The sequence below is a fragment of the Fulvia fulva genome, chromosome 11 (genome assembly GCF_020509005.1).
Source record: "Fulvia fulva chromosome 11, complete sequence".
In the NCBI taxonomy this organism is placed as follows: Eukaryota; Fungi; Ascomycota; class Dothideomycetes; order Mycosphaerellales; family Mycosphaerellaceae; genus Fulvia; species Fulvia fulva.
In genome coordinates, this window is record NC_063022.1 from 1,083,903 (window position 1) to 1,110,232 (window position 26,330).

The window sequence follows — 26,330 nt, forward strand, 5'->3', positions numbered from 1 at the left end:
ATTGTTCTTTTCGCCTCTCCATCTCGGGAGGTAGCACGTTATCTATACAGTCAGCGCTCAATCATTATCGACGAGCCTCACCTGCCGTTGTGACCTCTCACCTTCCCTTCTTGACCCAATCCTGCACACTCTCCCTCGCCTCTTGCACCTTCTCCTCAGCCATCGCAAGGCCCATCTGACTATGCGCCTTCCCCGTCTCAATGAAATGCCTCACACCCTGGCTGACCCTCAAATGGTTATCCCTAACCACCGGAAACCTCTCCTCATACTTCCAGATCAAGTTGCCCACATTCCCGGTTGTCCGTGGCACAACATAATGCGCAGTAACCACACCCGTCAACGCCGGCGTCACGAATCGGAACAGCACGTTCCTGTTTCGCGATATGATACTTCCCGCCATCGCCGCGACTAGGACGTAGATTCCGCCGGGGAGGAGCTTCTCGTTCGATTCTTTGGGAGGTGCGAGGGATGCGATTGTGCTGGTGAAGGAGTGCTCGGCGTCCATGATGCTGTTCATGCCGCTGTTGACGGCGTCTTCGGCTTTGACGGCGTAGCGGTGCAGGAAGAGGCGCGAGGCTTTCACCTGGGCGGCGAGCTTGTCGGTGGGCGTGGGCCTTGGTGGGGTGGAGGCATCTTCCTGCTCTTGGGGCTTCTCGGTGATGCCAGAGGCTGGAGGTGGTGTGGTTGCGCCTACTTGGCGGGCGAGCTCTTCGGTGGGGGAGTCGTAGATTGGTTTGCGAGCGCGCTGTGTATGCGTGAGACTGTGTCCAATGCTATGCTGCTGTCCAACATACGATCGCTTTTATGGGATCTGAGGGAGGCTCTTCCGCGTAGACTGTTCGGGTTGGGACGAGCGCGAGGCCGGCAGAGAGGCCTGCTAAGGGCAGGATGTGCTACGAATGATCAGTACTGAGCCATTATATACCACACGTTACTTCTTACCTGCCGTAGCAGCGGTGCGAAAGCCATAGGATGTGATATGGCCGTTCAATGGCTTGCTGTCGTCTACTGTAGGTTGAGCCTCCTCCAAAGCTCCAAACTCGGCCAAGCTCGGATGTCGGCGGGAGTCGGAGGTGCATCCACAAAGTACAGCCTGACTGCTTTCACTCCTCCAGCGATGAGCACGTGAGCATGTTCAAACGATTAGAACAACGGGCGTGGACATGCCCGCAATGTCTCCGTCAACAAGTCCGACAATCCCGACGATCGCTTGTCACCTCCAGCAGAACGAAAGGAGCAGCGGCAGCAGGCGCGGTTGCAGACGACTATCAACAACCAATCTCGACGGCTGCACCCAGCATTGCCCACGATGATCGGACACTCCGACAGATCTTCGACTCGCCGCGCTTCTGGAAGGACTTCTCGTCCAAGACGAAATACCACTCTGGCGGGAAGAGTGCTGGCCTGCTACAGAATCGCTATCTCTCCAAGCCAGAGGGCTTTGGAGAGTTCGCGAATGTCACACTGCAGAAGTGCCAGAAGATCGTTGCACAGGTGTTGAAGTACAACACGGTAGACCAGTACAAGAGGATTACACGAGATTTGGATAGATTGAGTGATTTGCTATGTCGTGTTATCGATCTGAGTGATTTCATTCGATCAGTACACCCAGACAGGCAGATACAGGCTGCTGCTACCCAAGCATATGCTGCCATGTTTCAGTACATGAATGTCCTGAATACCACACCAGGATTGAACGAGCAATTGAAGAAGGCAGCATCGATCCCTGAAGTACATGCATCATGGAGCGTAGAAGAGAAGACCGTGGCCGAGATCTTGATACGAGACTTCTCCAAGTCAGCGATAGACTTGCCAGAAAAAGAACGAGAAGCGTTCGTGGCGCTGTCAGATGAGATTGCTGAAGTCGGTAATGCATTTGTGGACAGCATGGCGCCGGAAAAGCCATACCTTCAGTTCAGCAGCAGCAAGATGAAGGGGATGGATCCTGTATTCGTCAAACAGTTGACTAAATGGGGCAACGTGACTTTGCCGACTGAAGGAATGCCAGCGCAGGTTGCACTGCGGACTGTAGAGGATGCCGATGTGCGGCAAGAGGTATACATGGCCAACCGAACTTCTTCAAAGGACAACCTGCAACGGCTGGAGCGAATGCTTCGACTACGAGCAGAGCTCGCGAAGCTGTCACACTACGAGAGCTTCGCCCATATGACATTGACCGACAAGATGGCCAAATCGCCTGAAGCTGTCACCTCGTTCTTAGACGGTCTTGCTCAAGTCAATTCGCCACATGCACGAGAAGAGTTGCGAGAACTGCTTGAGCTCAAAAAGGGCGATGCTCACTCGCTCAACCGACCAGAACAGCTCAATGCATGGGATCGAGACTATTACACCACTCAGCTCATGTCTTCGATGCGCTCGAAAGCACGAACACCCGATGTACTGAGTGCATACTTCTCTCTTGGTACGGTCTTTCAGGGACTGTCTCGTCTCTTTCATCGTCTCTACGGCATCCGTCTAGTACCTCACGAAACACTTCCTGGCGAAACGTGGAATTCAGATGTCCGACGCCTGGACGTAATCGACGACCACGAAGGCCACATCGCCGTAATCTACTGCGACCTTTTCGAACGACCAGGGAAAAGCCCCAATCCTGCGCACTTCACGCTCCGCTGCTCCCGCCGTATCAGCTCCGAAGAGATGCACGAAGCCGCCGAAATCAGCTCCCACTCCTCTTCACCCTTCTCGACCGCCCAAGAAGCTGTGAACGATGGTCTAGCCACGAACTTTAACTCCCGCGACAACAATGCCCTGTATCAACTCCCCACCATAGCACTCATCTGCGACTTCTCCCTCCCACCACAAGGCTCAAAGCGTCCAACCCTGCTCACTTTCCGCGAACTCACAACACTCTTCCACGAAATGGGTCATGCGGTCCACTCCATCTGCGGCCGCACTGCACTCCAAAACGTCAGTGGAACCCGCTGCGCAACGGATTTCGCGGAACTGCCCTCAGTGCTGATGGAGAATTTTGCGTCCGCACCAGAAGTCCTCGGACTCTACGCCCGGCACTGGGAGACTGACACGCCACTGGACCCCAGCCGCGTCCAAGAACGTGTCGAGATCGATAAGAGAATGCAAGGAGCCGAGACAGAATCTCAAATCCTGCTCGCCATGCTCGATCAAGAATACCACTCTTCCCAATCGCTCTCCTGGCAAGACGCTGGCGAGAGCACGAAGGTCTACCAAAATGTCTGGAACAAATACTCATCGGTCCCCGAACCTCAAGGTACATCCTGGCAAGGCTTCTTCGGTCACCTTTTTGGCTATGGCGCTACGTACTACTCCTACCTATTTGATCGAGCAATCGCTGGCAAGATTTGGAGAGATGTGTTTCAAAGGCAGCAAGGTGATGCTGTCAACCCTGCGCAGGGAGCGCTGTTTAGAGGAGAGGTTCTGCGATGGGGTGGTGGGAGGGATGGATGGCGGTGCGTTGCTGGTGTGTTGCAAGAGAAGGATGGTGTTCTGGCTGAGGGTGGGAAGGGGGCGATGGAGATGGTGGGAAAGTGGGGTGTGCATACTTGAGACGGTGAAGGGGAAACCGAATATATGTACAGATCTTGTGACCAAGACGGCGTGGTATATGGCTTTGCGAACCAGAAAATCGTTGTCCAACAGTTATTCTTCCCAACATGCCACGTGGAGGCCAACTGGTGCTCAGCTCCCGATCATTGCGAGTGTTGCCTGGGTCTGGACCAACAGCAAGCAAAGACCTACCACCTCAGTCGCCCAACGCAGTTCAAACAACGATACATCTCAATCCTCTTCATCCCATTTCTCCTCCACCTCACATCCACAGCCGCACAGCCACCGCTACCACCCCTCAGCAACACCCTCGCGCCTCTGTACGGCATGGGCGTACTCGACAAATACCCAGACGAGTGCGTCATCTCCTTGCACGACGGCCAGACCCTCGAGAAGCACTTTCGTACCCTCGCAATCGATCAACACGCCTTCGCCGCTTTGCGCGAGTTCACTTGGGGCTATGAGGCGACTATGAGTGCCAGTCTACGGGATAAGCTCATCCGACGCGATCCTGGTGTACTAGCAGTGGAGACGAGTCGGCCTGCTTACGCGATTGAAGCCGTAGATGTGGTGGTATGTGAGCCTGAGGGTGGACCGCCGTGGTGGAATCGTTGAGATTTTCGACGCTACACTCCTGGATATGTGTACCACTATGTGGCGGTTCACATTGTGGGGATAAGAGTCGTTGCCCCGGCTATCTCAAGACTCATGTGAAGATTGAACCTTGACCCACAAGGACTTGATAATCATGATCGTTAACATTCGTGCTCTGCATAATCCTGATGAACAGCATCGATCGCTATTGAAGAAAGCATCAGCTCCGATGAGCCTGAACGCTGGTAACATGCCGCTAATACAACCAATGTACTCCTTCTCCTCTCTCTGCAAACGGCGTATGGGTATCGTGAATATGTGCACTGAACAATGCTGCTCAAAGTCCATCATCCGACAAAAGCAAAGCGGCTCAAACAAAGGCCGGGCTTAGCCTGACCACCACTGCTGTCTGAAGCCTCACCCGGGCTCTCGGGCACGAGCATGTCTTCACTGCCTTTGGGTGAGAAGGTGTGCCGTGAGTGAAGGGGCTCCTTCTCAGCCGCGAGGAACTCATCATCGTCTATGATATCGTCGTCGGCGGCAACGACAGTGTGCTTACTCCTCGACATGGCCGGTGACGAGTTGGGCACAAGCGCGGCCTCTTCGACCACGGTTCCCCGAACCTCTTCCTGAATCTCTTCCACAGCTGATGCGGTCGTGTCCCCGCGCTGTGTCTTCTGTGGCAAGATGCTTGATGGAAGTGGTGTAGTATTGGCCCTTGTGATAGTTCTGCGTGTTGCGGAGGGACTGTTATACTTTAATGCAGCGAAGTTGATTGCAATCTCTTTGCTAAAGGTGCTTGCTTCTCGAGGTGGCGGAGTGTCTGCGAACGACGTATCCGGTGTCCCGGACTCTGTCACGTCATCAAATACGGACGAGACGGTAGTATCGATTGAGTCTTGGGTCATGTCGCCAACGGAAGTATCGCCTTCGTCGGCTGGTGGGTCAGCAAACACTGCCAACTTCTTCCTCTTCCTGGGCGACGAGACAGCAGTAGTCTGGGTCAGCTCTGGAGTAGCTGTGGCAGCTGCCACGGCCTCTGCCACCGAGTCATCCGACCATAGATCAAATTCCTCTTTCTTACTGGACTTCCTTCGCGTCGAGGGGCTATCTTGAGCAGGTGTCTTCGCGAAGAAACGGCTGGTCATACCTTCTTGCAGATCATGATTGCCTTTCATGGCAGTGGCAATGTTCGATTCCGAACAAAGCCTCTGCCTCTTAGGCGATGCTCGTGTTGATGGAAAAGGGTCGGTAACGTGTCTGCGGGACACTCGAGGAGCGGAAGAAGATGGTACCGGGGCAGTAGTACTGCGACTGAGGCCGAAAGATCGAACAGGAGCAGGAATCTGCGAAGCAGACCAGGCAACGCTGCTCTGTGGCTCCAAAAGACGCTGCTGAGTGGGCGATGGTGTGAAAGAGTTCGGGTCAAGCTCAGCGAGCGGAGTCCGCTTCTTGAAAAACTCTGTGATTGGTGTGCCCTTCTTTTCGCCTGGTGTCTGGACAGTCCTCGAATGTGTTCTTGCCCTGTCCTGAAAGCGGTTGGGCAATTGGATGGGCTGCTTGGTGTTCGGGTCCAGGTCACCACGTGCAACACCTGCCGCCAGTTCTGGCTCGACATGCTTGCCAATGTATGGTATGCTGGCGGCGTCTAATCCTTCTGGCAGCTTGTAAAGATTCAGCAGACACCGCGCTTGTGGACAGAAGACCCATTGATGCATGAAAGTCCGCTCAGCCCTCTGGAAGGCGTCCAGATAGCCGGCTGGCACTTTCATCTTGCCATCAAATTGGACCGTCCGCACAACTCGGTCCACTGTCTTGTGCTTCCTGACAAGCCGATATGCAGTCTTGAGACCCATCTTGTCGATGCCAGGTAAGTAGTCGCAGCCGCTCAGCATGGCCATCATCCGGAACTCTTTGTCTGTCCAGCCAACCAAACTGACCTCACGGCAGGACGTAAAATCTGATCGGTTGATCATGACACATTCTCCGTACTGGTCAAGCTTGGTGAGAAGGCACTTGACGCCAAACACCAGCAGATCTGAGTCCTCGCTGATGACTCCATCAATCGTCCCTTGCTTCTCAAGGTACGCCAATTGACTGTCCGCCTCGTAGGGTGCCACTACGTATGGCACATCGAGGCGCTTCAACTCCTCGATGAGCTCACGAGCCATGACGGGTGTGACATCGACGGCTTTCTGCAACTCGAGGTGTGCTTGTGAGGGTCGTCCCATGCGGAGCAGCTCCAGGCCCACTCTCTTGCTTTCCTTCCGTCTTGCAGCTCGCTCCTTCTCGGTATGCGCCTTGCTTGGAAGATAGTCGCCATCAAAGACGATGTATGGCTTCACACCAAAGTGTATCAGCATCCGTACTCGGTGCAGAGCAAAGTCGATGTGTCTCCGTGTTGGCTTGCCCTCCGCCAGCTCAATGGCACACGAGACTGTGCCTCGATGGAGCCAGCCATAGGCGTCGACTCCGAGCGTCTGGCCCGAGAAGTTGCGGAGGTGTGTCGGCTTGTGGATGCTCTTGAGCAGCGGCAAGAGTCCTGCATTGCTTGTCAGAGAGCGCCATCCAGTGTAGCCGCCCAGATGTTCCCACCTTGGATGCCCATGTTGTGGGTCGACGACTGCTATACTTTCCAGCAATCAAGACGCCATTGTGTTGTCCGCCGCCGACAATGTCTTTCACGTACCCGCTGTATGTTAGTGGTGCAAATGCTCGTCGGGACTCGAAGTGTGCGTGTGCAGGCAGTGACGCGACTTCAATGAACCAGGATCAACGCGTTTTGAATTTCGGGAATGCGGACCGAAGCACGCTCTGTCCGCTCTTGCGATCCGACTTCGAAAATTTATGCCGTTCATTCAGAGAATCACAAAGGAGCAGAAGATACATAAAATGCCTTCCAAACTAAGCAAAGTAACCAAGCGAGTCACAAAGAAGAAGGGAACCAAAATCAATGCGCTTCACGAGAACAGCAGAGATGCTCAACGACTACGAAGGGCAGGCGCGAGAGATGAACGGGTGGCCAACATGAAGTCGACCAAACAGAAGACGAACTTGCCATGGCTTGAGCGCGTTGCCTTCTTCCAAGACAGACTGCCAGAGACCCTGCATCCTTTGAATGTGGAGGAGATGAAGGATTTGGTAGCGCAGTTTCTGCAGCGCCACGACGAGGAGCTGAATGCACTGAAGGCGGAGAGACGACCAGGAAGACCAGCATCGAACAGGCAGTCATTGTTGGAGCAGGCAGTGAAAGCGGAGGCACAGGAGTTTGTGAGTGGGTTCTGGTTGCCAAATCTGCAGGACGTGGAGACGCTGCAGAAGCTGGACGAGTGGAAGGGATTGTGGCTCGGGTTGGGGAGCTTGAGATTTTTGAGGGTGCAGAAGGATGGCGAAGTCAAGGAGAGCCAGTTCCCGCCCCGAGGAGCGTCATGAATGGCTCTTAGATGGCTGACACTGAAAGGACATCATGGCAATCAGATTTGATTCGAGTTGATTCGCAACGACCATTTGCTCTCGGCATGGTCGGCAATGGAAGCTTCTCGTCGAAAATGAGAGCATGACAACAACGATGTTGCGCATAATCTACGGCATATGTCTGCTTTTCTCAAGTGCAGCGTGACTACTTCCCGGTGGAAGAAGGTGCGGCGGAGGCGTTCCTGCACATCGGCGGAAGACCGTGCGCGCGACAAGGATCGCGCGAATTCCAAGCAAAAAGCGTGCCACAGCTCCTGCGCGCCTTACATGCCATGCCAACTTGGACAACCTCAGACTGCTCATGCAAGCCATCAAACATTTGAGGGGAGCGACAACGATGGCGCCCCAAATCCGCCTGTACAATCCCGTGATCAGGGCAGAGAACGCACCAGAGTACGATTCACAGCGTTATAAGGCGAGCTCCAGTAGCTAATGAGTGTCAGTATCACCGGCGGAGTCATTAAGATCTTAGTCGACAGCACCGAGGAAGAGTTCTTCGTACACAAACATCCATGACGCATATGTTCCGGCTTCTTTGGTGCAATGGTTGACAATGACTTGAAGGAAGGCGGGGGAGGAGTGTTGAAATTACCGGAAGAGAGGCCAAAAGCCTTCACGGTGTACGTCCAGTGGCTATGCACGACTCGAATCGTAGCATCTGAGCAGCTAACCAGCTTCGACACAATGTTCGAGCTCTATGCCATGGGAGCACGGCTACAAGATCCTGACTTCCAGGATGCCATCATGGATGCGATCATTTCCGACATTTGCAGCATCGACGACCCAATTCCAGACGAGAAGTGCGTCGAAATCGTGTACAAGAACACCGAAGCCGGTGACCCAGCTCGGTGCTTGCTGGTTGACTTGTGGGCAAGATATAGCGAAGAGACGTGGTTCGACAATTGGGAGGTGGGAATGTTCACGGAAGGTATGGGCGAGTTCTTCTTCGACCTTGCGCGTGCACAGATCAACCAGGATCGAGGTTTCGTCTTTCAGCGAGGGGAGACCTGCACGTATCATCACCATGGAGAGAAGCCATGTTATCAGGAGAAGCGGCCGGAGACGACTCGCAAGAGGGATCGTCATTGAGAGAAGCCAGGGCCACTTCATGTGGCGGTCACAACATGGCTGAAGACAACATCATCCGAAGAGAGTCAGAACCAGTCAGTCACTTACCAGGTTCTCATGTGAGTAACCTCACCTTCACCTCACCTCACTTTCACTTTGCTCATGCTGGTGCCTGTGTCACAGCGCACTTTCAACACATCTCCACTAGACATTGCATAGCTATCGCGCCACTTCCAGACTCGCCCCCACCACACACACTCGGTCACAACATCGTCAGAGTGCGACACCACACCATAGACAAGACATTCACCGCTATGGCAGACCTTGTCGACCCGTGCATCAAGGAGTCCGCCCTCGTGGTCGTACACGTCGGCGAGAGAAAGAAGGACTTCGAAACCATACAGCGAGGACACCTGCTCAGTCGTACCAACATCTTCAGCAAGCAGCCAGTGGCGAGTCCGGATGACGACACAGCCGCAATAATCAGAATTCTGGATACGACAGCTGATGACCTTTGGTATCTAGTCATTTATGCTGGCTATCTCCGCAGAGGCTCAAGCACGATCCAGTTTCCTGTCAACAGCGAAGGCCATGCAAAGGACGAAGCGTGCTATCACGTTCTCGTCGAACTCTGTATTTTCGGTGGCAAAATCCAGGACGAGAGCTTCCAGGACGATGTTATAGATGCAATACTGGCGAAATACAGTGAAGGTGTGGCAGCGGTAGAGCCTCTGGAGCCAGACACCATCGAGGAAGTCTACAATCAGACAATGCAGGGCTCGCCGCTCAGACGCCTAGCCGTCGATATGCATCTGTGGGTACAATTTGAACGGCGATACATCGAGAATGACTTCGAAATGTGCCCCAAGCGCTTCCAGCAAGATTTCATCATGGCAGTGCTAGATCGACTCCCGAACCGCGAGTTATGGCTCGTACAAGCACTGATAGGAGGTCTCAGAGGCAATGATGCATCTCATCACCTCACCAAGATGCTGAACAACATCCCTCCGCTGCCACGTGGTACCGTCATACCCGTCACTGTTAGCTGCTGCGACTACCATTTGCATGCTCAGGGTGCCATTTGTGGCAACAAGAAACGGAAGAGGGAGGCTGAAGAAGCTACTGGCTGAGCATACATGTCTTACGGTTCATTGCCGTCAGTGGCGCTTCGTCTCTCCAAGACCGACGGCCAGCGCTCCAATCTGCTGAAGCGTCGTCGCGTTGCGCGGTGTATAGCAGTATGCTCGGAGTCAGGGCGCGTCGCTCCCAGCACGTGGGGAAGAGGTGACTATGGCACTACAACCCAGACATCATGCGAGGTTTGAGGGAAAGGTGGAATAGGATATTCGTTTAACGCGCGTAGAAGATGGGATGAGAGGACTTGCTTTGGGTGGGATGGTGGAAGAAGAAATCGTGTCATTCGCCGAGGAATCGAACACGTCCTGTCACGCACGATAGGATATGGTTCAGGATATGCTGCGTTGCAACCCAGCGCTTCCTCGTTTGCCTCATCAAGGAGCCTCGAAGCCTTTGGCCCGTTGCGCAGCATTTCTTTCGTAGAGGTTGTTTCGAGCCACGAGCGTCCAGATTCAGCAGTACAAGCGAGTTGGGACAATGCTCCACCGCCGATTGAAGTATCGTCCATGCGCATTATGCTTTCGTGGACGAGTTAAGGTGTGATGGTCGGAGATTGTACGCCTGGTCCATGATGCCCGCGAGCTCGAGGTAATCTGAAAAGGCAATCGCATTGAAGCGGCCGTGCTTGCGGCGCTGAAGAGTCATCGCTCCTTTCACAGCGGTGACAATATGGTGGACTCAATGATGAACAGCAGCCAACAGTGATTGACAGTGATTGAAATCAGCAGGTGCTATCATTGCGAATAGGAGGTGATGTCCCATGTTTCAAACTGGCAAACTGGCAGGGGTACGTCACACTATGGTCACGTGGCTTACTATCCCTGCATTTCAGTCTGTCTTGCTCCTGCTCCTTGCACCTCCCAACTCGACGTCCAAGTTCCAACACACTTTCCACCGCGACACCGCGACTCAGCACATTCCCTGCAAACCTTCGCCCGGCAAGCGCAGGAAAGAACAGGCAAGCTTCTTATTACTCGCTTGTATCATCAGCGACCTCTCCACGCACCTTGCGCATACCACACCCGCACCAGCACCAACACCACTCCTCCCTCGACCTTCTTCACGAACTCCTCCTGCACCAGCTCATCACTCACTGCAAGACCTCCTTGTCTTTCTGCATTCTCCGAGCGCTGTGCGCATCCCACTCTACCACCGCAGCCCCTCCTCTGCTTCCTCTCCAGCGCTCACCACCACTACACCACGCAACACACCTCCGGCCATATTCGCTGCACCGTCCCTGACCGCTCCATCGCACCCAAGCACAACCACGACTTCAGCCACAGCACAAATCCGCTCCTGTCCTCTACCACACCCACCCAATCCTCCGCGTTCGTCTTTGTACGTAGGAGCAGACAGACAAGCAATCAAACAGACTTCTCGCATCGAGACAGTCAAGTACCTGGCACAGCACCCTCTCACGTTATCACCCCACGTTGTCACACCAAAGCTACACCATTCACAATGGCCGAAACACCCACCGAGACTCCAACAGCGACACAGAAGCGCCCACTCGAGGAGCCATCTTCACCCTCGGGACCGAACGACCAGCCGGATGCCAAGCGCCCTGCTCTCGACAAGATCCTCAAGGAGGACATCGCAGATGCGACCGAGGCTCCCAGCGAGCCAGTACATGAAGAAACTGCGGAGGTTGACAACACCGAAGCTGCAGGAACCAAGGCAGACGGAGACGATGCGACCGTGCCCACGACAGAGGCTGATGTCACGGACAAGCAAGGTGACACCGTCGTACCAGATGCACCCACAAACGCCTCGCAGCTTGACAACAGTCTGCCATCGCAGCATGCTGTAGCAGCACTTCCAACGAATGGCACCACAGAAGATCGCCAGTCGTCGCAAGCTCCCATGCCTTACCACCACCAGGATGAGTCCTCGTGGCTCCACGTACGCGCCATCATCTCTAGCGCGGAAGCCGCGACCGTCATTGGTAAGGGCGGCGAGAATGTCACTCAGATCCGTCGCATGGCTGGCGCAAAGTGCACCGTGAGCGAGTACACTCGCGGTGCAGTGGAACGCGTCCTCACTGTCAGCGGTCTGGTGGACGCTGTTGCCAAGGCATTCGGTCTGATCATTCGCACTCTCAACCAAGAACCCCTCGACCAGCCCTCCACTCCCCAGTCCAAGACCTACCCACTCCGCCTCCTCATCCCACACATCCTCATCGGCTCCATCATTGGCAAGCAGGGCGTGCGCATTCGCGAGATCCAAGAGGCATCTGGTGCACGCCTCAATGCATCCGAATCATGCCTTCCACTCTCTACCGAGCGCTCGCTTGTCGTCCTTGGTGTTGCAGACGCCGTACACATAGCTACTTACTACGTTGGTAGCACTCTAGTCGAACAGTTGACTGATCGCTTTGGCGGCCCAGCAGCGTCAAACTATGCTGGGAGACATGGCGGGCCACAAGGTGTGGTTCCAGGCGGCATGCAGGTCGTTCCATACGTACCACAGCATGCTGGTGGACAGATGGGCCATCCTGACTACAACCGCAACAAGCAACACCCGCAACCCCAGCGTACACCAGCGCCAGCATACGGACAACCCTACATGCAAGGACAGACTCCTCTGCCACCTCAGCAAGCACCCATGGGCTACGGTGCTGGTTCACCACGCGCGCCATACGTCGGAGCTGGCCCACAGCAGCCGCAACCATACGGGCATGCTGCACCACAGGCTCACGCTGGACCTCCGCAACAGCCGATGCAGGGTATGGTGCCCGGTCAACCGATCACTCAGCAAATCTTCATCCCCAATGACATGGTCGGCGCAATCATCGGCAAAGGCGGTGCCAAGATCAACGAGATCCGCCAACTCAGTGGAAGCGTCATCAAGATCAACGAGCCCCAGGACAACAACAACGAGCGACTGGTCACCATCACCGGAACCCAGGAATGCAACCAAATGGCGCTCTACATGCTCTACTCGAGGCTGGGTGAGTCGAGCAAGAACTCCAACTCTATCATGCCCCGATAGTTGCGGAAAGCTTGTTTCACGGAGCCCCATGTACGAGTACTGCATCAGGGATTGTCACACATACCCATGGATCTTCTGGCGTTGGGGATTGGGGTTGCTAACACGGGTTGTTTTAGCGGTGCTTCGTAACACGGATTGCAGCAGTGGTAAGGACAAGGAGTAAGCAAGAGAAAGGCGCATAGAAAGGAGAATGTCGTGGCCTAGGCGCACACGACTTTACTGTATTAGAAACCAGTAACGAGACAATGAATCTCAATGCATTTGGTTGGTGTTTATGCAGTACGCATGTGGCTCGCTTCGTTCAGATTGGGATCGTGCATGAGATCGGGAATGTAATTGTTGCGCCACGTGCCGTGTGTGCAGCATTCCACAGCAAAGCTTGCTTGTGGCCGTGGCGACAAACACAACTTCAGGACGCGCAGCAGCGCACTCACTCCCGCGCATCCATCACCACAAGCATCTCTTCCACTCACGTCGGTCACAATGATAGGCACGTAAGTATGGAAGTGTCAACGGAGATCTGCACGTTTCAACAATCGTCAGAGCCGCAGCGTGCTGCTGGAGTGAAGTACTGTCCGCTTCCGGCTGCGAGGCGATGCAGTCGTCCGCATGCGACAAAGACATACAGCAGCGGCTGTGGTGATTCTGCTTGCGTGGTGCAATGGTATGACTATGGGCTGTTCGCTTCTCTCTCAAACTCCGTTTCGTATCTCTTGCTCTCGTTAGTTGCAATTGGTATCTTGAATGCTCTGCTCTGCTCTACGCTTGGTCTTGATACTGGTCTGCTGATCTACAATTTCGCCGTCCCTATCGTCCGCAACCTCACGAGAGAAAGGACAAAGAAATCGAACATCACGAGCGCTCTGCCGTCGCCGTCGCGTCGCTACCATCCACCTCCCTCGAACACCACCTACACCGCAACCCTGGATCCAATCGAAACACCCGTCTGGTTCCGTCGCCTTCCCACCGTCCCTCAAACTCCTCCACACCCAATCCCGCCTCTCACAGCTTCTCCGCCGCAAAGTCTTCTCCCCACGATGGCCACGGCCCTCACGCCCTTGGGCCTTCCCGCCCTGGAAATGCCCTCCCCCACCGCGTCCGAGACGTCCTCGACTCATTCTAATACCTCCGCCCACCACGCCAACCACAACAACCAACACCAAACTCTCTCCACCCAAACCAACCAAGGAGTCGCCAACCCCAACGCCCCAGCTCGCCCGCGCCGAGCCCACCACGCTCCATCCCGTCCCAATCTGCGCGTGGCGTTCAAGAGCTTCACCAGCACCGCGACCGTCCTCGTCGGCGAGGAAGGCAGTAAAGCCAAACCGTTATCGCAGTACCTCGTTCACAAGGAATTACTAGCCGGCGCATCTCCCTTCTTCGCCGCCGCTCTCAACGGGACGTTCGCAGAAGGGTTGGAACAAGTTGTTCGTCTACCTGAAGAGAAGCCGGAGACGTGGGAGTGGTTTTTGCAGTGGTTGTATACCGGGACCCTCACTACGCAGCCCACTGCGAGTGAAATCGTCTCTGCCTCGCAGCATCGGGCTCGAGGAGCTGGGCCTGGGCACGCGGCGGGACAACGGCAAGGGCAAGCGCCGTGCTATGATTTGCATCTCGATGGGGATTTGCGGAATCAGCAGGGGTCTCCGAAGTATTTCCTGCTGTTGGATTTGTACGCGTTGTCTGATAGGATGTTGACGACGCCGCTGAGCAATCATGTGCTGAGTACGATTGCGCGGTTGAGCGAGCAGACGAATTCGGTGCCTACGCCGAGCGATACGTGGATTCTGTATGATGGGATTAGGGAGAGTGCGCCGTTGAGGAAGTTGGTGTTGGATTTGTTTGCGTATAAGAAGACGGATAAGTTGTTGGAGACGCATAAGGATGAGTGGCATCCGAGGTTTTTGAGGGAGTTGGTTGTGAAGTGAGTATTACTCATCTTGGAAGTTTGGGTGGGTGGAGTGGGGTGCTAATGTGGTGTGTAGGTTGAAGAGGCCGGGTCCGGAGATGTTGGAGAGGCATTCTCTTGTTGCTTGGAGGCCGAGGAGCTGGAGTAATTCGAAGGCTTGTGAGGGGTGCAAGGAGATCTTGAGGCCAAATATCAGCGGGGATCGATGCTGTGCTTGTGAGAAGGTAAGCTAAGCCTTGCGAGGTTGGCACTAGATCCTGCTAACATGACCAGGCCTTTTGCTCCGAGTGTCTTCGACGCCATGCTGGTGAAGGGTGGACTCTTCCCAACGACGTCAGCGGCTGCAAGCCGTGGGTAGGAAGGGGAATGTGCTTGAGATATCACGAACACGGCGAGGGTGAGGCCTGCGGCTGACTGTCGAGTCGACAAGCGTTGCGGTGGTGGTTGAAGTTTCGGGTGCAGCACGCATAGCGGTGGCGTTTCTCCATGGTTGTATCGTACACTAGAACATACAGAGTGGATCGCTCCTCTACCTCCTCATGATTGCCCTCCTCAGCATTGGCCACACGCCACCGTACTTGCCCAGGTATGTGAAGTAGTAGATGGCACCAAAGACGGTGCCACCCATGTGTGCCGCATGGCCAATCCCCGTCTGGCCTCGATCGAGGAAGAAGGCATCGACACCAAAGTAAACAAGCGTGAGCACGAACAGAGGAATCGGAATCAACGGCATAAAGATCAGCCTCATCGGAGCGAATGGCATGAGGCAAGTGGCAGTGGCCCCCAGTCCCATCACCAGTCCACTTGCTCCCAGATTCTGCATGAGAACCCTGGTCCTCCCGCCTCCAAATGCTCCCCAGACGTCGCGCTTTTGCGGAGCCTGACGTGGCCACTGATGATATAGACTTGCCAAAGATCCGACGAGAGCACTCCCAAGTCCCGCCGCAAGGACGTGAAAGCGGCCGACGCCAGAGATGGCGAGGAGGTTGCCGAAAGTGAAGAGAGCGATCATGTTGAAGACGAAGTGTCCGATGTCTCTGTGGGAGAAGGCAGAGGTAAGCAGCGTGTGGTATCGGCCTGCCTTGATGCTGTCGGTGGAGAGCAGGAAGTTGTTGTCCATGAATCGGATGAGCTTCGTGTCCCTGGTTGCTTTGGCACACTGCCACGTGGCGAAGACTGCAGTATTCAGGCCGATGAGAGCCCAGGCGACGGACTTGGCGGAGCGGTAGGCAGGACCCGAAGGACCATAGCTTGTGTAAGAGCGGAATAGGTTGAGGCCTAGGCGTCCCGATGCTGATGATGTTGTGCGGTGTCCGGGCTGGGACGAGAAGAAGGGAGTCTGCTTGTCGGACGTGGATCTGAAGGTCCTTCTTGCTGCGGACGCGGACTGTGTTTGTGGGGTGACGCGTAGGCAAGGACCTTTCCGGATGCGCGGTGCTCGAGCTCGTAGTGTAAGCATTGTGCCGTGATGTTTTGTTCACGAAGAAGGGTGAAGTTTTGTTGACGCCCTCGTTGCTCGCTTACTGGGCCCACTGATGTGTTACACAGCAGGCGGTGGGCATTCGGTGGTGAGCACGCATGGCACGATGATCAAGATGGATCGCTGTTAGTGAATTCACCGCCAGGGAAGAAGCGAATGTCAATGTCGTGTACATAGCAGGACGTAGAGTATAGAGTCGTGAGAGTATACTTTGGGGGTGCTTGTAGGAAGGTTTCGGCGGCTTGTTGCGCTTGGACCACAGCAGCAGCATTCGCTTGTTTCGAGGTCGAGCTCAAGCCTCATGCTGCTTGCACCACTACTTCACCACTCACAACAGCAGAGCCTCATATTCCTCACCGACACTCACCACCATCTCACACAGAGCCAGACACTTCCTCTGCAGCTCATCGCTAGCCTCCACAGCCACAGCCACAGCCACAGCCACTACCGCGCAACCAGACCAGATCGCGCTCAAGTCGTCGAGACTGCCTCGGGACCATCACTGAACATCGTGCACCAGAACTCTCCAGCACCATCTTCTCTCGGACATTCCTGCGTGCGTGAGTCTTAGCACATCCCTGCGTGCGTGAGTCTTAGCACATCCCTAGCTGAAGACACCACCATCTCAGCCTGCCCGCATCTTGGCCTGGTGAGCAAGTCGCGTTCAGCACCGCCGAGTGCACACTTCCTCTCCCATCTCACCCGCCTCACATACATTACACCACACAATGGCGGACGGGCTTGCGGCCGAGCTCGACGGCACCTCGCTAAACGACTCACAATCCGGCGACTGGAAACAAGGCTTGCAAGCGCCGGCCAAAGATGGCAGGCAGCAAACAGAGGATGTCACCGCGACGAAAGGCCTGGAATTTGAGGAGTTCTACCTGAAGAGAGAGCTGTTGATGGGTATATACGAAGCAGGGTTCGAGAAGCCCTCACCCATCCAAGAAGAGACGATCCCAGTTGCACTATCAGGCCGCGACGTTCTCGCGCGCGCAAAGAACGGCACAGGAAAGACTGCTGCCTTCGTCATCCCCACACTTGAGCGCATCAACACCAAGTCGGACAAGATTCAGGCTCTGTTGCTGGTGCCCACCAGAGAATTGGCTCTGCAGACGTCGCAAGTATGCAAGACGCTTGGCAAACACCTTGGTGTCAATGTCATGGTCACCACAGGAGGAACGGGACTGCGTGATGACATTGTACGTCTCAACGAGCCAGTACACATTGTCGTCGGAACACCTGGCCGTATTTTGGACTTGGCTGGAAAGGGTGTTGCCGATCTGTCGGAAGCCAAGACTTTCGTCATGGACGAAGCCGACAAGCTGTTGTCGCCAGAATTCACCGTCACTATTGAGCAGCTGCTCAAGTTTCACCCCAAGGACAGGCAGGTCATGTTGTTCTCTGCCACCTTCCCCGTCGTGGTGAAGGACTTCAAAGATAAGCACATGAACGATCCTCACGAGATCAACCTCATGGACGAACTTACTCTGCGTGGTATTACCCAGTACTATGCCTTCGTCGACGAAAAGCAGAAGGTGCACTGCTTGAACACGCTTTTTAGCAGACTGCAAATCAATCAGTCCATCATTTTCTGCAACAGCACCACCAGAGTCGAGTTGCTGGCCAAGAAGATTACAGAGCTTGGTTACTCCTGCTTCTACTCGCACGCGAAAATGCTGCAACAACATCGAAACCGCGTCTTCCACGACTTTCGCAACGGCGCCATGCGCAATCTTGTATGCTCAGATCTACTGACACGTGGCATTGACATTCAAGCTGTCAACGTCGTCATCAACTTCGACTTCCCAAAGAACGCCGAAACCTACCTTCACCGTATCGGTCGTTCTGGACGTTTTGGACATCTGGGTCTGGCTATCAACTTGATCAACTGGGATGATCGATTCAATCTGTACCGTATCGAACAGGAGCTTGGAACTGAGATTCAGCCTATCCCGCAATCCATCGACAAGAAGCTGTACGTGTATGACACACCAGAGAACATCCCCCGACCAATCAACACTGCACCACAACAGAGGCAGCAACAACAGCAGCAGCAGGCAGCGCAGAATGCTAGCAGACAGCAAGGGACAGGGTCTGACCTGCAGAATCCTGCCAACCGAACCGACGGCTACGGCCGCGGCAGAGGTGGTGGCTATGGCAGAGGCCGTGGCGGACCTCGCAATGATCAGAATGGCTTCCAGGGCCAACAGAGACAGGGCGGCTACCAGCAGCGGCCGAATCAGCAGATGGCGCCCGCTGGTCCTCCCGCGGCTCAGGCTTAGGCCTTGAGTCTCGACGTGACCAACATAGCGCGATCTGTAGGAGTATGCTTGGCGTTCTTGGGCGGAGTTTTCAAGAAAGGCAGGCTGCTGGCCGGCGAGCCAGCTGGAGTTTTGATGGGCATGACTGACGATACCCGGTTCTTATGCTCCGGCGTGTTAACGTTTCCGATCGAGATGTGGTTCTACGGCCTGATGACCTGGCTGGTGTGCTACTGCATCCCTTTTCTTTTTCTTCGACGACTCTCTCTGGACTCTATTGTGTACTGCGCTGCAGGACGCGCGCGACCCTCTGCACAATATCATCTTCACCTTCAACTCGACACATTGCAACACACTGATAACAGCAAACGCCAATATCTGTTACTTCATCGATCCTGCCGACCCACAGGACCGAACATCGACAATTGCAACAACAACAACAACAACAACAACAACAACAACAACTGCTGCCTTTGGACGGAGTTGACCTTGTTGCACCCACTGAGTGCTACTACCACGACTCACACGATAATGTTGATCACATCTTCTTCACTCCTTCAGAAGATGCATGATCAGTCTAGGCTACGACCATCTGGAAACCACTCTTTGCCTTGCACTTTATCGTACGGAACGTTCAACCAGTCAACAATACTGATCGCTCTTACATGAAAGAAAAAGATGGTAGGAGGATGGACTGCCTGGTAGAACGAAAATTAGAAAACTTCTTTGGGGAGGACAGGGTTGAGGGCATGTGCGTGGCGCAAGTAGGGAAGTCTCTTCTCGTAGAGATCTGCCTTCTGTCATGTTATCTATATACCTCAATGAAAAGCTATCACCTCCTCATTTCACTCCCTGCTGTGTCAAATGTTCCATGTCCACTCCTTCCCAACATATTGAGCACAGTGACAGTACCCACAAGCTGTCAAGATGCGCCACTTCTTCACCACATCTTCCCTGTGATACGAATCCGATGTCAGCGCTTTCTTGCCACATGGTGAAACAGCCACCGGCCTTGGCTCGATGTTCAATCGAGGCGACGGCCCTGAACAAAGCTACGGCTAGAGTCATGGTTGCTTCATGACCTGTTGAGAGTAGTGCCGCATCAAGACGGTCGCAAGGACAGGAACGGAACGTTGATACTTCTGAATCTTGAGCACGGTGTGTGTGTGTGTGTGTGTGTGTGTGTGTGTCCGCGGTGGGGGGAGGGCGGTAATGTATATAGTGAGATGCGCATGACTCTATACAACGCTTCCCTATTGATGAATATTATGACGAGAAGTGGCTCGCCTCTGCACTGCAATAGTGAGCCTGCCTGTAACGCCGTCTTGCTACGATGCCCAGCCTCAAAGCAATTGCAGGACTCACACCGCGCCATCGAAGCAGGGTTTCTGTCGTCGCGGTCTATCACTGCCTCTTCCCACTCTACTCATCCTGGAGGACGAACGTCTCCCTGGTAAACCCATACTTTCTGATCAATCTTGTCCCCAACTGCCTTGCCTGCTTCTTCGCCCACTTCGATCCAGGGTGCGGGCGATGGGCCGTCAGGGAGCGGTCTCCACGAATGAACTTCCAAATGACTCCAGCGGAACGCTCGGCGGTGAAGCCTATCGCCTGCATGGTGTGTAGTACGTCTGTCCATTCAAGTTCACCAGCTGAGATCCCTGGAGTGAGGTTCATGACCTGGAGTGCCGCGTGTGCGCGCGCGTCTACAGGGATAGTCCCTTCGTATGGTACTGCTGGAGCGCGAATGGGTTCTGCCATGAGGTCTTCGTTGGCAGCTGGTGTTGAAGGGGGTCTCGGGCGCGGCATCGCGCCGCTTGGGCTTCTTTGCGATGCCGGGGATGAAGCGGCGTGGCGCGTCGCCTGTGATTGCTGTGGAGATAAGGTCTTTGAATGATTGGCAGAGGGACTGGGCCCTGCGTGGGAGTGTTTCGTAGGATAGAATCGCTACGATCAGTGGTTTGCACATCACTGGCTCTGTCGACGCTTTCTGGAGTAGTGAAGTTCTCTTCGTGAGCAGGAGACAGTGGCTCTGGCTCGGTCGTTGTAACTGATGTTGTAGATGTCGGGATCTGGAAGTCGTAGGCGCGATCCCCGAGCCACCAGCTGAGGTGCTCACATATGCGCTCGAAGGCTCCCTCTAAATCAGTATCCTGTATACCTTCATGCGTACCCTTCTTGATGGCGTTGGTGGGCTTGCGTAATGGTACAGTATCTGGATCACCGGGGATGCGTTTGTCCCCAGTGTGACCAAGCATCACCCATAGCGGCTTGAAGAAGGCGTCCTGGCGGGCACAGGCGGCCTGGAGAATCTGTGCGGCATCTGAGCTGTCTGATCCCAGGTTATGAAAGGCGGTCTCATCAAGCTCAAAGCCACTGTCATCTGCACGCTCCCAGATCACACGGTCCATAGTGTCCAAAGGATCGGTGAGCGCCCAACTCACATTGCCTTTGAATTCGGTCTGATCGCTGTGCCGCCACATCGTTGTCTGTGGTTGCGCCGTGTACAGCTGCCGCTTCAGCTCCGCCAGTAAGCTCATCTTCGACACTTTATCCACAAGCCACGGTGAGAGGTACTGCTCGCCGTCAGCATCCTGCTCAATGGCCGTCTGGAAGGCCTTCGCGATATGCCAAGCCCTGTGCAGTGAGCGAGCTTCGGGGTCGAATAGGAGCGTGGTGAGGCAATGCAAGTAAGCAGCACGGGGCTTAGCATCCTTCTTGAGAGTGGCGTCGAGCACAGTCCACTGCTCTGATACGTCTGCGTCGTCTTCTGGGTAGTTTGCGTATTGAGGCCGCATCTTCTTCAATGCTGGGACTGCGTGCCCAAGGTCTGCTGCCATGATGGAGATTATCACGTCCAGGACATGACTCAGTTGAGAGAAAACTCGTATGCACCGCTCAGAGAGTTCGCATTCCTCCCAAGCCTCTGCCTCGGCAGTCATCCAGAAGTCAGCGTCCTTGATCAATTGCTGCAAGCATGTCCACCAGACGACTTCGCTATACGTATCCTTCACCACCTTGTACGTGGCTACACAGCCGACAGTACTGACTGGGCACAGCAGAATCTTGCCAGAATCTGATCAGAAGCGGAACGTGCTCAGCGTACTCCTGAAGTTCGTTCTTGAGGCAGGTGGGATCACTAGTAAGATCCATGAGGCGTGTAACGGCAGCATCAAGCTGAGTCGTAACATGATTGCCGAGCCTGAGAAAGTCAATCCTTCCGAGTCTGCAGTATGGCGCAGCGTCCGAGATCTTGTCGAGTGTTTCGAACCCGTGGGCCTCGCGAGTCCGTATTGGGATCTGCTTCTTCGGCTTCAGAGCCAGTTCCTCGAGTGTGAACTCAAGCCCAGCTGCTCTCCATACTTGTACCATGAACAGCAGCTCTTCGAGTACGTACTGCATCATTTCCATCCCGGCGAATGACTTCACCATCATCTTGTCCTTATCTTGCCTGGACCGTTCGTGTAGCTCGTCTGAGTCGAAAATTGCGCCAAACTTGTCACGCGAATCGCACTTCCAGAATGTCATATAGTGCTCGAGTTTGGTCTTTCTGGCTCCTGGACTGGTCAGGTTCAGGTGTGACAGTTCGAGTGTCGACGTCACCATATCGGACGGGAAACTGCCGCTATATTTCTCGAACAGAAGCTCGTAAAGGTTCTCGTCCTTTACTAGCTCCTCGAGGTTTAGGTGCGGAAGGTAGCAGGCTCGCTTGAATACTCTCTTAGCTTGTACATCTCCGAGAGCCTGCAGTTCATTGTCCGGTTTCAAGGGCTCGAAATCGGGACTCGAGCGCGCTAAGAGAGGTGGTGACAAGCTCTCTAAAAGTTGCCGACGTCCTTCGGTGGTCGCTATGATGGGTAGCATGTCCGCGCCACACTTGTCGATGGTATCACGGAGTCTGAAGAAATTGTTCCAGATCAGCGTGCTTAGCATGTTCCTCTTCTTCTTGAGTGCATCGTCTTCTAGATAGATAGCTCGAGGTAGACTTTTAGTGTATGCCACTAGCCGTGGCTCGTTGACAGACAATAGGCGCTTCTCCGGAGCGCTTGGCGCACTGCTCTCGATGGCCGCTTCATTAGACATAGCTAGCGGAGTGCAGCATGTGCTGCCTGTGGCCAACAGCTCCCTTATGCACCAAGATCTAAGGCCATGTCAGCTATGCGTAGATAACATAAGCGCAACGAGCAGTGCATACCGTTTGTGCGACGGAGAGCCACCTTCCCGAGTCACTTATAAGAGCATTTGAGGTGAAGGTACAAGAAGAAAGCGCGACGTGAGATCTTGTGCGAGAACGAAATCGGGTCGCTGACGAGGGTCCACGCTAACGCCGGATTATCAAAGATCCGTGCAGAGCATGGGTCTAAGGCATGAAGTGAACATACTTGCTAGCCTAAGATCCTGGCCAGTCTCTCGCAAAATACACTCCATCCGCTTGATGGCATTTGGCTTTGGCATCATTTAATCCTCCGATGCAGCTTGTGGATGGCTTCAGCGTCGAGCATTTGGCCGAATGTCTCACGACCCTAGCGTCCTTGAACCGCTATAGCCTTGTCCTGCTCTTGCAAGTCGTACATGTTGACATGGGAAAGTCCAAGGGCCGAGAATACTGTGTCGCACGAGAACTGATTGACATATCTTATCAATAGTAGATCGTGCAAATTGTCGCCACGAAGCAGATCCTCTGAGGAAGATAGCAGGCTTGCGTCCAGTCTCTTGCGATGATTGTCGCTAAGCTGCCAGAACTGATCATCTGGCTTCAAGAGCTCGAAGTCCGGGCTTGAACGCGATAGAAGATTGGCCGAGAGCTTTCCCAGGAGCCCCTGTCGTCCCTCTTCGGTCGAGATGATGGATATCATCTCTACGCCACACTTCCTGGCTAAGTCGCGAATCCGGTCCAACGTGCTCATCAGTCGAGCCTTCTAGGTTGAGGTTCATGGCTCGAAGCGTGGACTCTGGCGCACGACTCTACGCCCCATCTCTGACGAAAGTCTCCCTCGTCCAATCCAACTCCCTCTGCAACTGCCTCGCCATATTGTTAAGCACGATCCTCCCGATCGCGCTCTCATTCTGTCCATGCGGCGCGTGCGTGATCCAGACTTTACCGGCTTCGTTACGGAACTCCCAAGCTGAGCCACCTTGCTGGCGAGATGCATAGCCTGCTTCTAGCATTGCCTGGCGGAAGGTCCTGAAGCTGATCGTTCTGCGGCCACCACTAAAGAGCTTCTCGAAGGTATCGTAGTAACGAGTGGGGAGACTAATGCGCTCTGGCGGCGTGGGAATTTCGTCTTCCTCTTGTTGAGGTTTTGCTGGAGCGGCCGCTAGCTAGATGTCCGCTTCGTTGAAGAGAGGCTCAGACTACGGGACACAAATTTGTGTGTGAATGTGTATAGATGCTACCATGGTCGAGGACCCATGGAGCAGTTTGGAAAAAGTGTTTATAATTGGGCTCTGTCCTCATAGCCAGTGCTTGTAGGCACATCGCCCCGAGTCTCAGCCTCGAGGAATGTCGAGTCGTGTAGGTCGAGGTCTTCAGGTGCTGTTTCTCGCGCCAGCTTCGCTCCCTCCCGCTTGCCTCTTTCCACATTGACCAAGAACATTAGTGGTATTGGCAGGCCGATTAGTACTGCCAGAAACCAGAAAGCAGGACGAATGTCGCCAGTCGCATCAGTGATGGCGCCTACAATGGCAGGCCCAAAGATGCTGCTGCCTTTGTCGGTGATGGCGTACAGAGCGTAGAAAGCCGCCTCACTGCCAGGAGGAATGAGCTCGCCGTACAGAGATCGACAGTACGAGCTGAGTCCGCCGAGGACCAGGCCGTAGACAGCGCCGAGAGGGTACATCTCCCATTGCTGCTGAAGGCCGAAAGAGCCATATCGCCGGATGGCGGGTATATAGCCGAGGAGCCCGTATAGAGGAATGAGCTCAAACAAGCAGATACAAGTTAGGATAGTCTGCGATGGCTTGAGCTCCAAGGCGCGGGACACCTTCGACCAGGTGAAAGCACCAAAAATACCAGATATGGTGACTATCACGTTGATCATTGCCAGTGCCGAGGACTCCATGCCAAGAGTGGTCTTCGCGAAAAGAATGGCGGTACCGGAGACAGTCGCCACTGCGTCGCTGATCATAAACCATGCTCCAAGGAACAGGAGCACATCCTGTAGACGGCGAGCACGGATGATCGTCTTACCAAGGTTTCTCCAGGAGTACGTCAAATAGCCGATCCAGCTACGAGCCTTGCCAGTTGAGAGCGGAGGTCCTGGTCGTGGTCGAAGCATGAAGGCTGCAGGTATCGTGAACGAGAGCCACCAGCCTCCGATGACGAAGAGTACAAGTCGAAGGGAGAACAGATCACCTCCAGTCGACTTCAGGAGGAAAACGGAAAGGACCTGCACGATGACGGCAGCCATGTACCCAATGCCAACGCCGTAGGAAGATATCTTGGTCGATAGCTGCATGTCTGAGGATGCTGCAGCGTGTGAGGGCGGGTAAGGCGTGGTCTCACCATCTGTCGGTAACAACAAAGTTCTTGAGTCGATCATCTGAAGTAAAGATGGGTCCTCCGTCTGGTCGTCTTCTGCATGCTCGTACTGTGCTCTTATCAGCAAACGCTCGAGCTGGACATGCAAGTACGAGCCAGAGCACCATGCTTGACGCAAAGACATGACAGACTCACCTCGTTGTCATCTGCTGGTCCTGCACTCTCCGCCCATTGTTGTGCTTCTGCCTGCGGCCTGACTGAAGGGTGCCACCTCACCAACAAAGGCAGAAAGGAGTTCAGCAGCACAAAGCTTGCACCAAAACAAACATTGCCAATGATTGCCCAGAGACTGCCGAGCAAATACACTGCAGGAGTGACAGGGAGGAACAGCATGGTTGCCACCGCTCCTACCACAGCAAAGCCGATCATCAAAGATTTTCGGTATCGGCCGTGGTCCGCGGCACCAGACATCGTGACGACGACCAGAGCCTGAATCAGAACGCTCAGGGAGAAGGTGTACATTGCAAATGAAGCAGTGTTGACTTCCATGCCCAGCACGCGGAAGACGCATTGGGCGCCTTTCCTTGTTTCGTTGCCATCGAGTCGTGCGAAGAGGCTTGCTGTTGGATCGAGTGAGCTTTCGATACCGTGAGGCCTGCAAGATTTTGTATGGTCATGGGCCAACACTGCAGTCGCACTCGCCCTGGCCAGATCCTCAAGTGTGATGGGGATGAAAGCTCCAAGCCCACAGACCACGAAGACTTCCGCTGCAAACGAGTAGGTGTAGAAGCCTAACAATTCCTTGTAGGAGGTCGGCCTAGTATCTTCGCCGGGATACGATGGCTCGATGGATCCTGCATCTTCGTCGACGGGACCCATTGTCCAGATCACCTCCTGGGACAGGGTGGAGGAGAAGGACGAAAGCTCATCATCTGCCTCGTCACGGCTTGAGTAGTCCTCTTCGCGCTGGTCGTTGTCTCTGCGATATGATATCGGTGATGATGATGCTGTACTAGGCGTAGCGATGGTGTGATGGTCGTGGAGTTGTGAGTGAGATGTCAGCGGAGGATCTCTCGGCTGCGCTTGCCCTTGCTGGCGGCCCCGGCTAAACATGGCACGAGCTAAAACCAGCCCGAGCCTGCCTCCATTGCTGAAACACGGAAAGGAGCAAGAAGTGGTCTGAAGGGATCAGAACATGTTATCGATCTATGGAAGAGGATGCGCATGGAGATGATGGGTACATAAGAACATAGGTGGGCGCGTATCGCGATAACGCAAGCGTACCGTTGAGATGATGGTGTGCACATGGCCTCTGCGCATGGACAAGGTCGATCCGCTAGTTGAGGGTGTCATCTGGTGCACGAGATGCCTGACAGTCATAACCAAGTT

The 26,330-nt window shown here is 54.5% G+C and overlaps 12 protein-coding genes across 12 annotated transcripts; 7 read left to right on the forward strand and 5 right to left on the reverse strand.

Annotated features, from left to right (window-relative positions):
* Positions 1–97: 97 nt before the first annotated feature.
* CLAFUR5_12808 (uncharacterized protein) lies at positions 98–969 on the reverse strand (the record flags this gene model as incomplete). The annotated part of the gene is made up of 3 exons (XM_047911956.1): positions 98–745; positions 795–893; positions 943–969. 3 exons carry the CDS (start codon positions 967–969, stop codon positions 98–100), a joined length of 774 nt encoding a protein of 257 aa, XP_047768103.1.
* Positions 970–1,131: 162 nt separating this feature from the next.
* On the forward strand, positions 1,132–4,158 carry CLAFUR5_12809 (Mitochondrial intermediate peptidase; the record flags this gene model as incomplete). Its single annotated transcript, XM_047911957.1, has 2 exons — positions 1,132–3,529; positions 3,590–4,158. The coding sequence occupies 2 exons, from the start codon at positions 1,132–1,134 to the stop codon at positions 4,156–4,158; spliced, it is 2,967 nt and encodes a 988-aa protein (XP_047768100.1).
* A 326-nt stretch (positions 4,159–4,484) lies between these two features.
* CLAFUR5_12810 (Exodeoxyribonuclease 1) lies at positions 4,485–6,745 on the reverse strand (the record flags this gene model as incomplete). The annotated part of the gene is made up of 2 exons (XM_047911958.1): positions 4,485–6,679; positions 6,733–6,745. 2 exons carry the CDS (start codon positions 6,743–6,745, stop codon positions 4,485–4,487), a joined length of 2,208 nt encoding a protein of 735 aa, XP_047768157.1.
* A 284-nt stretch (positions 6,746–7,029) lies between these two features.
* Positions 7,030–7,569, forward strand: CLAFUR5_12811 (Translation machinery-associated protein 16; the record flags this gene model as incomplete). Its single annotated transcript, XM_047911959.1, has 1 exon — positions 7,030–7,569. The coding sequence occupies one exon, from the start codon at positions 7,030–7,032 to the stop codon at positions 7,567–7,569; it is 540 nt and encodes a 179-aa protein (XP_047767944.1).
* Positions 7,570–7,912: 343 nt separating this feature from the next.
* On the forward strand, positions 7,913–8,700 carry CLAFUR5_12812 (uncharacterized protein; the record flags this gene model as incomplete). The annotated part of the gene is made up of 3 exons (XM_047911960.1): positions 7,913–8,004; positions 8,055–8,109; positions 8,176–8,700. 3 exons carry the CDS (start codon positions 7,913–7,915, stop codon positions 8,698–8,700), a joined length of 672 nt encoding a protein of 223 aa, XP_047768154.1.
* Positions 8,701–8,993: 293 nt separating this feature from the next.
* CLAFUR5_12813 (uncharacterized protein) lies at positions 8,994–9,809 on the forward strand (the record flags this gene model as incomplete). Its single annotated transcript, XM_047911961.1, has 1 exon — positions 8,994–9,809. The coding sequence occupies one exon, from the start codon at positions 8,994–8,996 to the stop codon at positions 9,807–9,809; it is 816 nt and encodes a 271-aa protein (XP_047768155.1).
* Positions 9,810–11,277: 1,468 nt separating this feature from the next.
* CLAFUR5_12814 (RNA-binding protein rnc1) lies at positions 11,278–12,807 on the forward strand (the record flags this gene model as incomplete). The annotated part of the gene is made up of 1 exon (XM_047911962.1): positions 11,278–12,807. One exon carries the CDS (start codon positions 11,278–11,280, stop codon positions 12,805–12,807), a length of 1,530 nt encoding a protein of 509 aa, XP_047768152.1.
* A 1,037-nt stretch (positions 12,808–13,844) lies between these two features.
* Positions 13,845–15,130, forward strand: CLAFUR5_12815 (uncharacterized protein; the record flags this gene model as incomplete). Its single annotated transcript, XM_047911963.1, has 3 exons — positions 13,845–14,731; positions 14,793–14,940; positions 14,990–15,130. 3 exons carry the CDS (start codon positions 13,845–13,847, stop codon positions 15,128–15,130), a joined length of 1,176 nt encoding a protein of 391 aa, XP_047768153.1.
* Positions 15,131–15,245: 115 nt separating this feature from the next.
* CLAFUR5_12816 (RHOMBOID-like protein 12, mitochondrial) lies at positions 15,246–16,175 on the reverse strand (the record flags this gene model as incomplete). The annotated part of the gene is made up of 1 exon (XM_047911964.1): positions 15,246–16,175. One exon carries the CDS (start codon positions 16,173–16,175, stop codon positions 15,246–15,248), a length of 930 nt encoding a protein of 309 aa, XP_047768452.1.
* A 749-nt stretch (positions 16,176–16,924) lies between these two features.
* CLAFUR5_12817 (ATP-dependent RNA helicase dhh1) lies at positions 16,925–18,481 on the forward strand (the record flags this gene model as incomplete). The annotated part of the gene is made up of 1 exon (XM_047911965.1): positions 16,925–18,481. The coding sequence occupies one exon, from the start codon at positions 16,925–16,927 to the stop codon at positions 18,479–18,481; it is 1,557 nt and encodes a 518-aa protein (XP_047768453.1).
* Positions 18,482–19,882: 1,401 nt separating this feature from the next.
* CLAFUR5_20340 (uncharacterized protein) lies at positions 19,883–22,543 on the reverse strand (the record flags this gene model as incomplete). Its single annotated transcript, XM_059463176.1, has 3 exons — positions 19,883–20,376; positions 20,433–21,505; positions 21,567–22,543. The coding sequence occupies 3 exons, from the start codon at positions 22,541–22,543 to the stop codon at positions 19,883–19,885; spliced, it is 2,544 nt and encodes an 847-aa protein (XP_059319148.1).
* A 1,352-nt stretch (positions 22,544–23,895) lies between these two features.
* Positions 23,896–26,321, reverse strand: CLAFUR5_12818 (Autophagy-related protein 22-2; the record flags this gene model as incomplete). Its single annotated transcript, XM_047911966.1, has 3 exons — positions 23,896–25,050; positions 25,137–26,120; positions 26,226–26,321. The coding sequence occupies 3 exons, from the start codon at positions 26,319–26,321 to the stop codon at positions 23,896–23,898; spliced, it is 2,235 nt and encodes a 744-aa protein (XP_047768468.1).
* Positions 26,322–26,330: the final 9 nt, after the last annotated feature.